Below are 14,524 nucleotides of genomic sequence, written 5' to 3'. Positions count from 1 at the left end.
TTTTCATTCTCTTCACACAAATACATCTTTTTCATAGAATTATTTTTCAATATCAGTAAATTTTTTAATATTATTTTGTTTATTTTAAATTATAAATCTTAAATCATAAACTTTGAACTCTAAATCCTAAATTCTAAATTATAAATTTAAAACGTTAAAGTTGGCTAATCCTATAACAATCCTTGAAAACAAGGTTTCTTCGGTAGTGGACTCTACTACGTGGCATCCACCCAGGTCTTCTATTCTTTCAATCAACACGTGTTTTATCATATCACTCATTAACAATTGATTGATGGTATATCATAACATATATCATATCATGTATTCCTGTATCATATGATCATATCATATCATATCATACATCATCATATATATCTATATATAAACGATGTACAACTACATAAAGGCATACTATTCTCGCCAGTCTGTCATATATTGAGTAGGTTATTATCTGAGTCTTCAAGCCAGATTAAATGTATTTACTTTATGAGTCGGTTTGTATCGGGACCAACAAATCCTCTGACATCATCATCGCAGTATTGGTGTTGTCTTTTCAATATTGAAATCATATTAGAATCTAATTATTATAAATAGCACAGAGATTAACATTGCACTGGATGGCAACCTCATTAATTGATTGTTCCACATACTGAGTATATATATATATATATATGCATTCTTTGTTAAAACTATATTGGCCACATAATTTTATTGAAACTTATATAAATGCATTATTTAATTTAATGTAATTGTGATGATATTTATCTTATGACAACAACTATAACTATTTCATTATATTAAAAGTGTGTCTGTACCGTAATTATGATCAGAGGTAGCTATAAGATAAGCTCAGCTGTGTGCATATACCCTCACATCCAACTATGTTTCCAACCCTCCATTTCCAGGCCACCATTTTAAACATTTGCTTCCTTCTAACGTAGTAACCCACTGTCGTTCTTCAAGTTCTCTCCCTTAAGTAAGTCGTGCCCTAGGTCTTATTTTTTTAATTACAGTCCTCATATATTTTGAAGTTTCATGACCATCGTATATATGTTGTGATCAAATTCATTGGAATTGTTACTGCCTACCATCATTTAACATCAACTTTGTTTTGTCATCAGGCCATATATTGTTGTTCATGTCAAATGGATAGCTTGAACTCTTACTATCAAGGGCAATACTTTTACATGGAGATAAACCCAGATTTGGTAAGCATTTTATCCAATCCATATGCTATTTTTTCTAGCAATGTCTGATATTCTCTCTTTATGTCACATGATAGTCTACTATACATTTGACTTATGATGGTTTTTGTCTTGAAGGGGATGGGTGAACTTCCATACACATTCTTTCGGAGATTCAAAGATGTCATCCCAAACTCCATGACATTTTGTGATTTTGCTGGTAATGAGGTTGATGTGGTTATCGACAAGTGTCACCGAACGGGTATAGTTGCTCATGGCTATAATAATCTTACTGTGCTTTATGGCCTAAAAGAAGGAGTTTGGTTGAGTGTATGTTATGTTAGTCGAGACAAGTTCCTAGTCGTTAATGTCAAGGACCATTACATGCGCTCTAAAGAGCTGTGTTCCCCACCACTGAAGCTTACTGTTGAGGTCAAGCCATCCGTTCTTATTGACGAAGTAATAGACATATCTGATGATATATGTGATGAAAGTCCCGTCGTTGATCCAGTTGAATTTGTAGCAATTCCTGAAATCTTGCATCAACAAGATAATTCTACTCCCTTTAATCCAAATTCGGCTGACACAATTAACCAGCACATAGTCTTCCACAATGAGTTGTCGACACATTAACTTGCGTTGATCCCACCGTTTATGCCGGTCTTGAACCTTATTCAGGTAGATTCATTTCCTCCCCTAACAAGCATGTCGAACAGGAACAATTTATTCCAATACCACAGTTACTATCTTTTTCTGGTGTTCCTTCCTCGCCTAGTAACATTTCCACCAACTGGTAACATATTTGCCCCGCTAGAGAAGACTATTCACCATTCAAATACTAGCCATGGTGTTGTTACCAATCATAATACAGTGTCTCCCAATAGCCGCAACCCTACACCACCACCACCACCTCATAATAGCCACGTCGTCCTGCCACTACACTTTCCTCTACGACTAGAGTATTATTCTGTGGTTAGGATGATATCCAAGTATCAGTCAACTCACTACTCTATGGTATGTTTTTTCAAATTTATATACCATGTTGGACATGTTTAACTTTATTAAAAACTATTTAGCTGCACTGAACGGTTCAACAACCTGATAAATTCATTTGGCAGCTTCTTCCTTCTGCTTTTTCGTCGCAAGCATTTCCTTCGAGACTTTATTTTTTTTCGTGTTAGGGAGCTCTGCAACCCACCTATAGTAATGAAGCTTCGTTGGCGGAGTCTGAGGTCATCAGAAGCCTTCCTTATAAGGGGATGGAGAAGATTTTCTATTGACCATGGACTAAAGTGTGGAAGTGTTGTCAGATTTTCAGTGCCCACTAATGATGAAACCACCATCTTTGTCACTATATTACGTCTGTAAAGACCAAATCACTTAATTATGTCTGATGACTTAGCAATGGGTCTGACTTTTAATGTATTTTGTTACCGTTATATGTTAGCGTTATATGTTATGGAATTAGTTGTACTGATCCCAAATATAATATTAATGAAGTTGGCTTTTTAGTGCTTGAAAGAATGGTTGCCAACCTTCATGGATTGCAACTTGGCATGCATTATTTTATAACATATTTCATGCATACCATGTACGATTAAGTATATAGCCACATGTGCTAATGGAGAATTAAGTATTCTTATAAGTCCCACGTTCATCTGAAGAAGACGTACTCAAAGTTTAATGTTCCTAGCTTTTTGACCTCCTAAAAAAGCCATTCTAAAACAGCCAGTATTTCCTTAGGGATTCAATATTAACATAAACTGATGGTTTTGAAGAAAGCGAATGTTTTAACAAATATTCACAATTAACGTAAGTACATGTTTTTTTATACTAACCGGTTCAATCGGTTCAAGCGATTAAATAAGTGCCAATCATTATATTGAGTGGGTTGAAATGAAAAGGGTGTGAGATACCCTTGGTGACTTCTTGATCGAGCCTGCCAAAGACCATAATATGAGTTGAACCGACCGGTCTTCCTTAAAGAATTTCCCCTTTTTTTAATTTGTTTAATGAAAAAAAAGATCCACCATCCTCTAACCCTAACCCACTCCCCAAATCAAATTTAATGCAAAACCTCATTGCCAAACCCCTGTCATCATCAAAACTACCAGCCCCCACCATCGCCGTAGTTATCTCCTCGGTCGATGGTACTGTCACCGTCGGCAACATGACAGCTGCAATGTATCGTGCCGAACCAAACGTCTCTCCCATTGACGTTTTTCTCCTCGTCGTGAACCACTTGATCGAAGAACTCCTCTTGCCATCACGAGGGGCTCTTGGTTGGTCATCATCTTCTTGTCGTCGCAAACTCTGTGCACAGCGTCACCGTCTTCCAGCGCTTTGTATCCCAACACGATCTTTTCTCTACATTTCTCTCAATTATGTTGTGGAGTATTCACCTCGCCGGCGCCTTACTTCCTCCCTCACTGTCAGTAAACACGGCTGATGCGGGCAGAAATTAGCGAATTAAAAATTGTTAGAATATATACATTGCAAATATAGTTCTTAACTCGCCAAAAATCCGCCTTATCAATTTAGAAGGGTGTCACAGAAAATAAAATTAAAATACTGGGAGTATGAGTCCCAGGTCGTCTCCCAACGAGTTGCAGGAAAGGGTGCTATTTTATTAATCAGAATGTTTTCAAAAATGTTTGACTGAGTGGCAGAAAATTAAATTGGAGAATTTATATAAATTTAAATAAAAACCTTGACTGGGAGTTGATTACATGGAAGCCCTATTCTTGATGGAATACTCTCAAGATCAATTGACAATTGAGAATTATTACGTTTAGTTATCCTTTACTAAGTAAAGGGAGGTCAAACAAGTTGGAATGCTGTTCTATCCAAAATTTCTAATCCACTCTTAGGAGGATTGGTGTTAGGAACTAGAGAGCAAGCCAACAATAAACTCAATTACAACCTTTCTCTTGAACATTCCGCTCAAGGGTTCCTTTCAATCAACTCTCCATCAAGTTAGGGAACTACTCACTCATTGTAAATGTAAAATTCATAACATCAACGTAGGAATTAAAGAAAGACATGATAAGTAATGATGAAAAGATTAATTAAAAGCAAAAGTAATTCTTATATTAATAAAAGCTAAAATAATCCAATCGTAAAATCAAATAAAATTAAAGAATATGGAAGAGTAAGAGACAAGTGAAGAGAATGAACTAGAATGTCGAAGTCTTGATGAGGCAAATAACTCTTCTCAATATCCCAATGCAAAAACAATGAAAATAACCTATCCTAAAAACTATGAATGTGTAGAGAGAAAACCTAGAGGAGGAGTAAAACTAGATCTAAAAACTAAAACTATGCGGAATGAATGTCGTCTTTTGTTTCTGCATGTTCTCTGGCTCTAGTCTGCTGTTCTGGGCCGAAAACTGGGTCAAAATAGGGTCCAAAATCGTCCCCAGCGAATTCTACAGATTATGCAGATCGCGCACGTCACGCGATCGCGTCGCTCATGCGGATGCGTCATTTGCGTTTCTGCTTTGCCACGCGGACGCGTTGTCCATGCGGCCGCGTCGCTGCAAATTGCTCTCTTCTGCGCGGTCGCGTCATCCATGCGGCCGCGTTGCTTCTCGCTGGTCATCTCCTCAATTTCTTGTGTTCCTTCCATTTTTGCAGGCTTCCCTTCCAATCTCCAACTCATTCATGCCCTATAAAGCCTGAAACACTTAACACACAGATCACGACATCGAATGGAATAAGGGAGAAATAAAATACATAATTAAAAGTCTCTAGGAAGCAATTTTTCTACCATAAGACATCTTTAGGAAGGAAATATAAATGCATGCTTATTTAATGAATAAGTGGGCAAAGATCGTGATAAAACCACACAAATAAAACACAATATAAACCATGAAATAGTAGTTTATCAACGGCTTCGTCATTTTATTGTTATTAAAGGTAGAGATAAGCGTAACCTTTTTTCACAACTTATGCCTGCCATTTGTGATAACCCCATCTTTTTTCATGATCCATTCTACAAGTTTACATTCTTATATTTATGTGTTTATTTGTAGTTGTTATAAGTCTTTTTATTTTTATATTTTTTTTCTATTTATGTTATATATATTTAATCTTTATTCATAATATATTTAATCTTCAATAATACTGGGTAATTATTACAAGAAATGCGTTCCTTTTGTTCTAATCTCATTTAATTTAATTTTCATTTGCTTATTGCTCATATATTTTGTATATCGCGCTCATTTTTTCTTTTATTGAAAATGTTATGCTTGATTAAAATTAACTCATGTTAATCAATAACCAACAGTTAAGTTATGAAATTATCACATCATGCTACTACGTGTGTACATTCAGAATAGCTCTCTGAAGTGCATCAACCACTTTTTGGGCAGTTGGAGTTTCCAGTGTTGTCTCGACCTTATGATAACAACCTCATTCACCCCCTTCATATCCAAGCGCCACAAGTGGTTATAAATACATCACCAAGACCAGGTAGTCCAACATCTCTTACTTGACACCTAAACTAGAATTTGTTACAACTATAACCATATATTGTTTTGAAATGGAAAGCACCTACAACTACCTGAAGGATGTTGATGCATCTAATGACAATTTGATCTATAGGATCAAGCTAAGGGTATTGAAAATCTGGTCATTGTCTCCTGACGAGCAGAAATACGTAAGACAAACTTTGGAGTTTGTGGCAATGGATCAGCTGGTGAGCTAGCTAACATAATGTAGCTTTTTAGTTTTATTTCTTTATGTGTTGGTTTTATTAGCAGACCAGGGCTATGTAAAAAATCCGCTGACTTAATGAATTACCACGTGAATTGCACGTTCATATGCATCATATACCGCCATGATTTGCATACAGGGAGATCGCATCCAATGTTCCATTAGGAATCCACAGCGAAGGCTGTTTGAGGATGAGTTGGTGGAGGAAAAAATATATACCATCTGCAACTTTTCAGTTGCCATTAATGATAAAAAAATATAAGGCCACTAATCATGCTAGCAGGATTTACTTTAAGAGGGATACTCAACTTCGACTGGTTGATGATCCATCCTTTCCTGAGAATGTCTTCTGATTTGTTCCCAACGAAGTCATACTCAACCACACCAATGCTCAATCACATCTTATAGGTAACATGTAATTGCTAAGATATTCTATTTATATAGTATTGTTAATGATGTCAAATAATCTGATGGGCAAATGTAATCGCTTTTACTTTTCAAATGTCATTGGTCTTCTGACGGCCAAGGGTGACATAATTGAATTTACTAAAAATGGAAAGAAGAGCAACTACATCGTTCTGGAGCTTGACGACATACAATTAGGGTTAAAGCTGATCCCATCTAATATTTATTCCAATTTCTGTCATAGACTAGCCTCATGTTATGAGGAAGGTTTTTTAAAGGTATATGACTTACACTATTTAAACCAAGGAAAAGGAAAAATTTGCTGTACACTTTGGGAGATCGCAACTAAGTTGGTCAAACATATTGAAGAGCAGCCGACATCTAAGTATATCCTAATTGTACAATTTGCTAAATTCAATCTATTTAAAGGTTTGTCACCCATGTGTTCTTGGAATTGTAAGTCATTGACATCTCCTTGCTCATTTACTGAATTGAGGGAATACCATTTTTGTGGCAGGTACCATGGGGATATCAAATACCACCCATAATTCAATTCTTTACATCAATGCAAACTTTCAGGCGGTAAAGGATTTTCGTAAAAGGTACTACATTTCATCCTGTTATTTCGTTAAATAACTATTTCATCAGCTTTGTCAAATGAATGACATGTATGTATATTTAAAATACTACCAGTGTCATCATGTCCGGTGTTCCACCTCCAAATCAACTCTCCCAGATAGCGACTGAACCTGTATACTCCATTGAAGAAGATCTCATTAACAACTCAATATATAAATCCATTTCTGAGCTCAAGGAATGCATTGAAGTTAGTCATTAAATAACATAATTGTTTTTATTTCTACAAATTCATGGAACTTATGAGTTATTACTTTTAAGAATGGGAGCTTTGTTACAATTAGAACTGGTGTTGCAATCAATCCTAAGAATGGATGGTGGTACAAAAGTTGCAAACTTTGTTTCCATTCTCTGAAGGAGGCTAAAAACTCATACGACTGCGCCAAATGCGACACGTATCCCACCATTCACACTCAATGGTATGCATCAAAACCTTTTGTTAAAAATTTTACTGAACAAGCGTGCCTAAAGTTACATTCATCCTTTCTAACGTATTTTTTAAAATAGGTATAGCATTAATATTAAGCTTGTTGATGACACTGATTCAGCTGCATTTCTGCTGTATGACAAAGAAACTTCCAAATTTCTTAGGATCTCAGCTTCTGATCTCATACTTGCATAACTGACCAGGGTATTGTATACTATATGCATATACTATAGATACTATAGATCACATAAGATAATTCGTTGCTATCGTTGTATGTTAATATGAACTTCATTACTTAACACATTATTTCAAATTTTTCATCCTAACTCTAGGGTGGCACCAATGAGGAATACCCGACAGAGCTTAATTCCTTTAGGGAAAAAGATTTCTCTTCAAAGTCTCCGTGAAGATGGATGATCTTAATTCATTCCAACTGTGCAAGATAATTGTCATGAAGCTTTGCGAAGACATGTCTGTCATATATATCAGGTGTCAATTGCATTGAATTATTTCATTTCAATGAAGTTAGTTTTCAATTGAACTTATGCAATCTCCATGATTCAGTAAAATCCGGCATTAGAGAACTCAGAACTGCTCAGCATGCAATCTGGGTCTGTAGAGACACCTAAGGGCACCATCATTCTAAACAGCTCACATATTATTTTACTAAATCCAACGAAAATCTATTTTTATAAGTGGCTTCAAATTTCAGGACACATGTTCACCCTCTGTTGAGATTTTGGTCGGCGACACTAATGAGGGTTACTCAACTCCAAAGAGAAACATTGTTAGTGGCGGTTGGACTAAACAGCTTATTGATCTCTATCCAGATTCTGCCGAAGGATCATCCACAAAGTGTAGGAAATTGAAAGATGGCCAGGTTTCTGGTGTTGATAAACCCCATTAGGATTAGTGCGTGCAAAGCCTACAAGAGAAATTAGGCACAGATTAATGATCCACCTATAGGATCACACTATGTTTCGTACTGTTAATGCTGCTTTCGGTTAAGGTCTTGTGTGTGTCCTAAACTTAAGGAATTTTATAGGTTTCCCTTTACCTATGTTTTTCCAAAGAATGCATGGCTATATACAGTTAAACCATGCATGTTGTTGTGTTTGCCTAATGCTTACTACCCTGTATGTGCAGCAGGAGCAGTATCCATGATATGCACCTGCTTACTATGATGTTGCTTTTAATGCTATCTTAGTATTTAATGTGGTCACCCCTTCCAAATATCACTTAAATTTCTATTATGTTGATTTCCATGTGTTGGGACAAAGAATGAGACCATTCTAATGCATGCATAGTATACTTATGCATCTTTTGGTGGTTTCAAAATCATAAGACATTTATGTTGGAATTTTTAATTTATGATGTATTCGCAAAGCATGTTTTTTCCCAAGACTATCATCTCTTTAAGATGCCAATTAGTTCACCATTCAATGAGGTGCATAAATTACAGGATGAATCCTCATGAATAAAAGCACCCACAACAGAACTAAAATTTATTATTGTGCAACATGCTAGAATGGCACACCCGTGTGTACTTTTTCTCTGTTTTTGATATTCAGATATTAATATTTAAATTTTGATACAGCAAAACACCATTCAACCTGAATGAGTTTTACTCGGCACAACTATTTAATAGTCTACATATTTAAATTTTTTTGTACTCGTATAGCCAAAGCTTTCCTTCTTTACCCTCTCATGCATAGGTGTCATTTTTACCAGTGTTCCCCCTTTTTATAAAACCCACTACAAGTACATTTGTTCTCACCGTTTCACGCCACCGTCCTATCCTCTTTACATGTACTGATATTCTTGTTTTCAGTGGCAGTATTCATTTTCATTCACCTGTGTTTATCACTTCCCTTGGGTCTATTTTAGCCCTGGCACTGTCTCCTTCAATTTGTTTAACGATTGAATAACATACTTCTGAACCATACCAATCTTTCTATACATTTCTATCCATTTAAAACATCCAAACATGGGGAGAAACAGGCTCATTCCCTCGGATTTTGACAATGATCGCATATTCTATCTTCATGTAGACCCTGTTGCCGTAAGTTATTTCATTCAGACCCCAAACATAATTACCCTTCCCAAATTCCATATGTTGTGCTTTGCTTTGGTTTCTTAATTACTAGGACACTCATTACTATTATATTATGTATTTATAGGTTACCCATGAGTTACCGTCCCTGTTCTAGAGGAAATATAACCATCTCCTTCATGATAGAATAATTTTTGTAGACGCCAACAACAATCAAATCGAGCTATCATTGGGCAGAGGTTTCTCTACTGCGTATATTATCAATGGATTCATAATTTGGTGGCGTGTTACGGGCTTACTCATGGTGGTTGGATGAAGTTATTGTATGTTGGGGAGGATATATTTGTTGTGATGAAGGTTAACGATAGCTGCATGACCACTAAAGAGTTCTCGTGTCCCCCAAGCATTTCACTCACCGCAATCAAACCACAGGGTCCTCTTAATAATAGCCAACAACGAACCACTGGTCCTCCTCCTTTCTCTTTTGTTAATTCAAACCGTGACGATATAGTCATTTCCCAACATAACTTGCAATGCACCGTTAGCCAAGAAACTCTTCATTATCCACTTGCGGTGTTCCCTTCGAGTGTATCAACTTGCCAACACCAGAGGTGCAAACTGTTTATACGCAAGATGTTATGAGGGTCAATTTTCAAAGAGATGATGGCTTTATGAGTGCTCCATCTTTGAATGAATCTTATGTTCTCTCTGACCCTAACCACCCCTGCATTGTCAATTCAAATGGTATGTCTAACCAAGGCAATGATTTTATGGAGAATCAACATCAACTTCTTGATAAGGCATTGCTCAATTGCAATACTCTTAACAATCATGTTTCTTCTGCAAGCCGTCCAACCACTCAAATTGGAAAAAACATGCAGGCAACAATATCATGTCTCTGTTAATCAGCTCAGACCCTGGTACGGCTATTCAAGGAGCCCAGCTGTTGACTTGCCTGAAACTTCTCACATCCACCCAAGTCCAAAATAGTGCAGTGGTAACTCTATGGTCATATTTTAACTTTACACAATCATGTATTCTATCACATATTAATTGACATCATTTTCTTTATTTCTTTGTTTGTTACATTCAATCGGAAGGTAATACCGCTTAGATTTGCTGAGAGTGCATTCCCCAGCAGGCATAACCATGTTAACATGATACTAGAAAATGGCTCTTGCTACCAAATGGGGTTGAGATGGAGCAAGAAAAGAAAGGTCCAGTTATATCTGACACGTGGATGGATGACATTTGCTAAGTACAATGGGTTTAGAGCTGGCACCATTCTGGAGTTCTCTATTTTACCATCTGATGAGATCACCCTACATGTCAAAATTCTGAAGATCTGAAAGAGCTCCGACATGGTAGAGGCTCAGCAACTGATAACTGCTCTTTGTTGATGTTCTTTGTTAAATTTCTTTCCACAAGACTAATTTATTTTCCCTTTAAATTATGTAACCAAGTAGTCAGTATTAATATTTCCCTATGTAAAAGCTGAAAACTTTAATTTCCTAATGTTAATTGTTTGAAAAAAAATTCCTCAAGTACAGAGTCTTTATTCCACTTAATTAGTTGTATCTTTTAACATTAAAATAGTCAAATACTATTACAAAACCCAACTCAACGTGGATGCTCGACAAAGATATTTTTTAGTCACATTTATATTAGTGCCAGATCTTCAAGAAAAGTGTTCAATGATCATGCTTAAGCTGCATTGTTACAAGTATCACTACAAGAAACGTCGTTAAAATCGACGGCTAAATCGATGGATAAGCCGTCGATAATATTGAAATTCGACGGCAAAATAGACGGCGGAGTTGGTCGCTATAAAGCTTGTCGATTTTTCAAAATGCTAATAAAATCGACGGCTAGCCTGGCCGTCGATAATAATTTAAAAAAAATCGACAGCAAGGCCGTCGATATTATGAGTTTGATAATTTTATATTCTTACTAAAATCGACAACAAGGGCATAGATATTATTATATAAAATCGACACCTCTACTCTCGATATTTGATACAAATAAAATCGACGATACCTTTGTCTATAATATGTTTACTAAAATTGACAATTTTGCTGTCGATATTGGATCCAATAAAATCGACGTGGTTGCCGTTGATTTTATTATTCATATACCGACAAATTTTATGTCTGTATTTGGGTTTTCTTGTCTATTTTAAACTTAAAAAGCGACAACTATTCCGTCAATTTTAATAGATATGTGGTGCACAAAATTGTTACTCTCTTACAATTTCGCACACATGACCAGCAAGTGCACTGGGTCGTCCAAGTAATACCTTACGTGACTAAGGGTCGATCCCACGGAGATTGTTGGCTTGAAGCAAGCTATGGTTGTCTTGCAAATCTTAGTCAGGATATTAATAGGTGATTATCAATTGACTTGCAAATGAACAATAGAGCATGAATTAAAAGTTACTTGTTATGCAGTAAATGAGAATGTGTTGGAGTTTTGGAGATGCTTTGTCTTCTGAATTTCTGCTTTCCTCTGCCTTCTTGTTCACGCACGCACATTCCTCCTATGGCAAGCTGTATGTTGGTGGATCACCGTTGTCAATGGCTACCATCCATCCTTCGAGTGAAAAGGGTCCAAGTGCGCTGTCACCGTACGACTAATCATCTGCAGGTTCTCAATTGTACCAGAATAGGATTTACTATCCTTTTGCGTCTGTCACCACGCCCAGCACTCGTGATTTTGAAGTTCGTCACATCCATTCAATTCCAGAATCCTACTCGAAATACCACAGACAAAGTTTAGACTTTCCGAATCCTCATGAATGTTGCCATCAATCTAGCTTATACCACGGAGATTCTGATTAAGGAATCTAAGAGATATTCATTCAATCTGATGTAGAACGGAGGTGATTGTCAGACACACGTTCGTGGGTTGAGGAAGGTGATGAGTGTCACGGATCATCACCTTCTCCATAATTAGGCACGAATGGATATCTTAGATAGGAACACGCATGTTTGAATGGAAAACATGAATACTTGCATTAATTCATCGAGACACAGCAGAGATCCTCACCCCCAACAATGGAGTTTAGAGACTCATACTGTCAGAGATTACAAAGTTCATATCTAAAATGTTATGAGATACAAAACAAGTCTCTAAAAGTTGTTTAAATACTAAACTAGTAACCTAGGTTTACAGAAAATGAGTAGACTATGATAGATAGTGCATAAATCCACTTCTGGGGCCCACTTGGTGTGTGCTGGGGCTGAGACTAAAGCTTCTCACGTGCCTGGGCTGTTTTGGGCGTTCAACGCCAGGTTGTAACCTGTTTCTGGCGTTGAACTCCACTTTGTAACTTGTTTCTGGCGCTGGACGCCAGACAGCAGCATAGAACTGGGGTTGAACGCCATTTTACGTCATCTATCCTTGAGCAAAATATGGACTATTATATATTGCTGGAAAGCCCTGGATGTCTACTTTCCAACGCAATTGGAAGCGCGCCATTTGGAGTTCTGTAACTCCAGAAAATCCATTTTGAGTGCAAGGAGGTCAGAATCCAACAACATCAGCAGTCCTTTTTCAGCCTGAATCAGATTTTTGCTCAGCTCCCTCAATTTTAGCCAGAAAATACCTAAAATCACAGAAAAATACACAAACTCATAGTGAAGTCCAGAAATATGAATTTTTCCTAGAAACTACTAAAAATAAACTAAAAACTAACTAAAACACACTAAAAACTATATGAAATTAACCCCAAAAAGCGTATAAAATATCCGCTCATCACAACACCAAACTTAAACTGTTGCTTGTCCTCAAGCAACTAGATAAATAAAATAGAATATAGATAAATGAAGAAGCAATAATATCTCATCGTTTTTGAGTGAAGCTCAGATTCTAATTAGATGAGCGGGACTAGTATCTTTTTGCTTCTGAACAGTTTTGGCATCTCACTTTATCCATTGAAGCTCAGAGTGATTGGCATCTATAGGAACTCAGAATTCAGATAGTGATATTGATTCTCCTAGTTCAGTATGTTGATTCTTGAACACAGCTACTTTATGAGTCTTGGCCGTGGGATTTTATTCCTTTAGGCCCTCCTATCCACTGATGCTCAAAGCCTTGGGACCCTTTTTATTTACCCTTGCCTTTTGGTTTTAAGGATTATTGGCTTTTTCTGATTGCTTTTTCTCTCTTTTTTTTTCTGCAAGCTTTGTTCTTTGCTGCTTTTTCTTGCTTCAAGAATCATTCTTATGATTTTTCAGATTATCAATAACATGTCTCATGTTTATCATTCTTTCAAGAGCCAACATATTTAACAGTCTTAAACATCAAATTCAAAAGACCTATGCACTGTTCAAGCATTCATTCAGAAGACAGAAAGCATTGCCACCACATGTAAATAATTAGAATGTTCTTAAAAACTCAAAAATTATTGCCTCTTATTCTAAAGAAATTCTTCTATTTTATTCATGTTTGATGATGATGAGAAAATTAAATTATAGCTTAATTGGAGATAAAATCAAAAATATAGATACTAATTACTACTATATGACTCCTAAGGTAAAACTAGAATAAGAACATTTATCACAGAGTTAAGGCTAAGATTGGAATTTAACAACCTTTGTTCTGGGGAGTGGATGTTCCTCTAATCTGTGGGGTGCTTGGTCCTTCAAGAGATAATTTCTGGCACTTCAATTTCTTTAAGTTGCGCCCTTGCTCCTCCTGTTCTTTAATCAAATAGCAAAGAATGCTACTTTGTTCCTTCTGTTCTTTTATTATTTGTTCCATAGCTTCTTGCATCTTGGTAACTGATGTTTCAAGATACTCCCAGTATTCAGATTGAGGGATTTCTGGAGAAATTCCTGTGTTTTCTTCTTGATGAGGTCATCCTGTGCTTGTTGTTTTTCCATTGATGCTTTGGTGATTGGTCGCTCAATTGAGATATACTCAGTTATTCCCATCCTTACTCCAGCGTCCTTGCAAAACATAGAAATCAAGCTTGGATAAGCCAGCCTGGCATCTTTGGAATTTTTATTTGCAATTTTGTAAAATTCAGTTGAAATCAGTTGATGAACTTCCACTTCTTTTCCCATCATGATGCAATGGATCATCACTGCTCTTCTAATAGTG

At 36.5% G+C, this 14,524-nt stretch overlaps 1 protein-coding gene and 1 long non-coding RNA gene across 2 annotated transcripts; both read left to right on the top strand.

The window, feature by feature from the left end:
* On the top strand, window positions 727-2,019 carry LOC110268292. The gene is made up of 3 exons (XM_021114264.1): window positions 727-976; window positions 1,122-1,208; window positions 1,323-2,019. The coding sequence occupies exons 2-3, from the start codon at window positions 1,146-1,148 to the stop codon at window positions 1,815-1,817; spliced, it is 558 nt and encodes a 185-aa protein (XP_020969923.1). The 5' UTR covers window positions 727-976; window positions 1,122-1,145; the 3' UTR covers window positions 1,818-2,019.
* On the top strand, window positions 5,458-6,147 carry LOC110268307. Its single transcript, XR_002356496.1, has 2 exons — window positions 5,458-5,657; window positions 5,790-6,147. It is a non-coding gene; the product is annotated as an uncharacterized LOC110268307 (long non-coding RNA).

This window comes from Arachis ipaensis, chromosome B10 (assembly GCF_000816755.2).
Source record: "Arachis ipaensis cultivar K30076 chromosome B10, Araip1.1, whole genome shotgun sequence".
Taxonomy (NCBI): Eukaryota; Viridiplantae; Streptophyta; class Magnoliopsida; order Fabales; family Fabaceae; genus Arachis; species Arachis ipaensis.
The sequence above is the reverse complement of the archived record's forward strand: the minus strand, read 5'-3'. Positions and strand labels throughout refer to the sequence as shown.

What these genes read in the sequence shown, in the direction of transcription:
- LOC110268292 (XM_021114264.1), top strand. Translation starts at nt 1,146, where the DNA reads ATGGATAGCTTGAACTCTTACTATCAAGGGCAATACTTTTACATGGAG. An exon ending in TGGAGATAAACCCAGATTTG is followed by an intron (nt 1,209 to 1,322) that starts GTAAGCATTTTA and finishes TTTGTCTTGAAG; the next exon opens with GGGATGGGTGAACTTCCATA.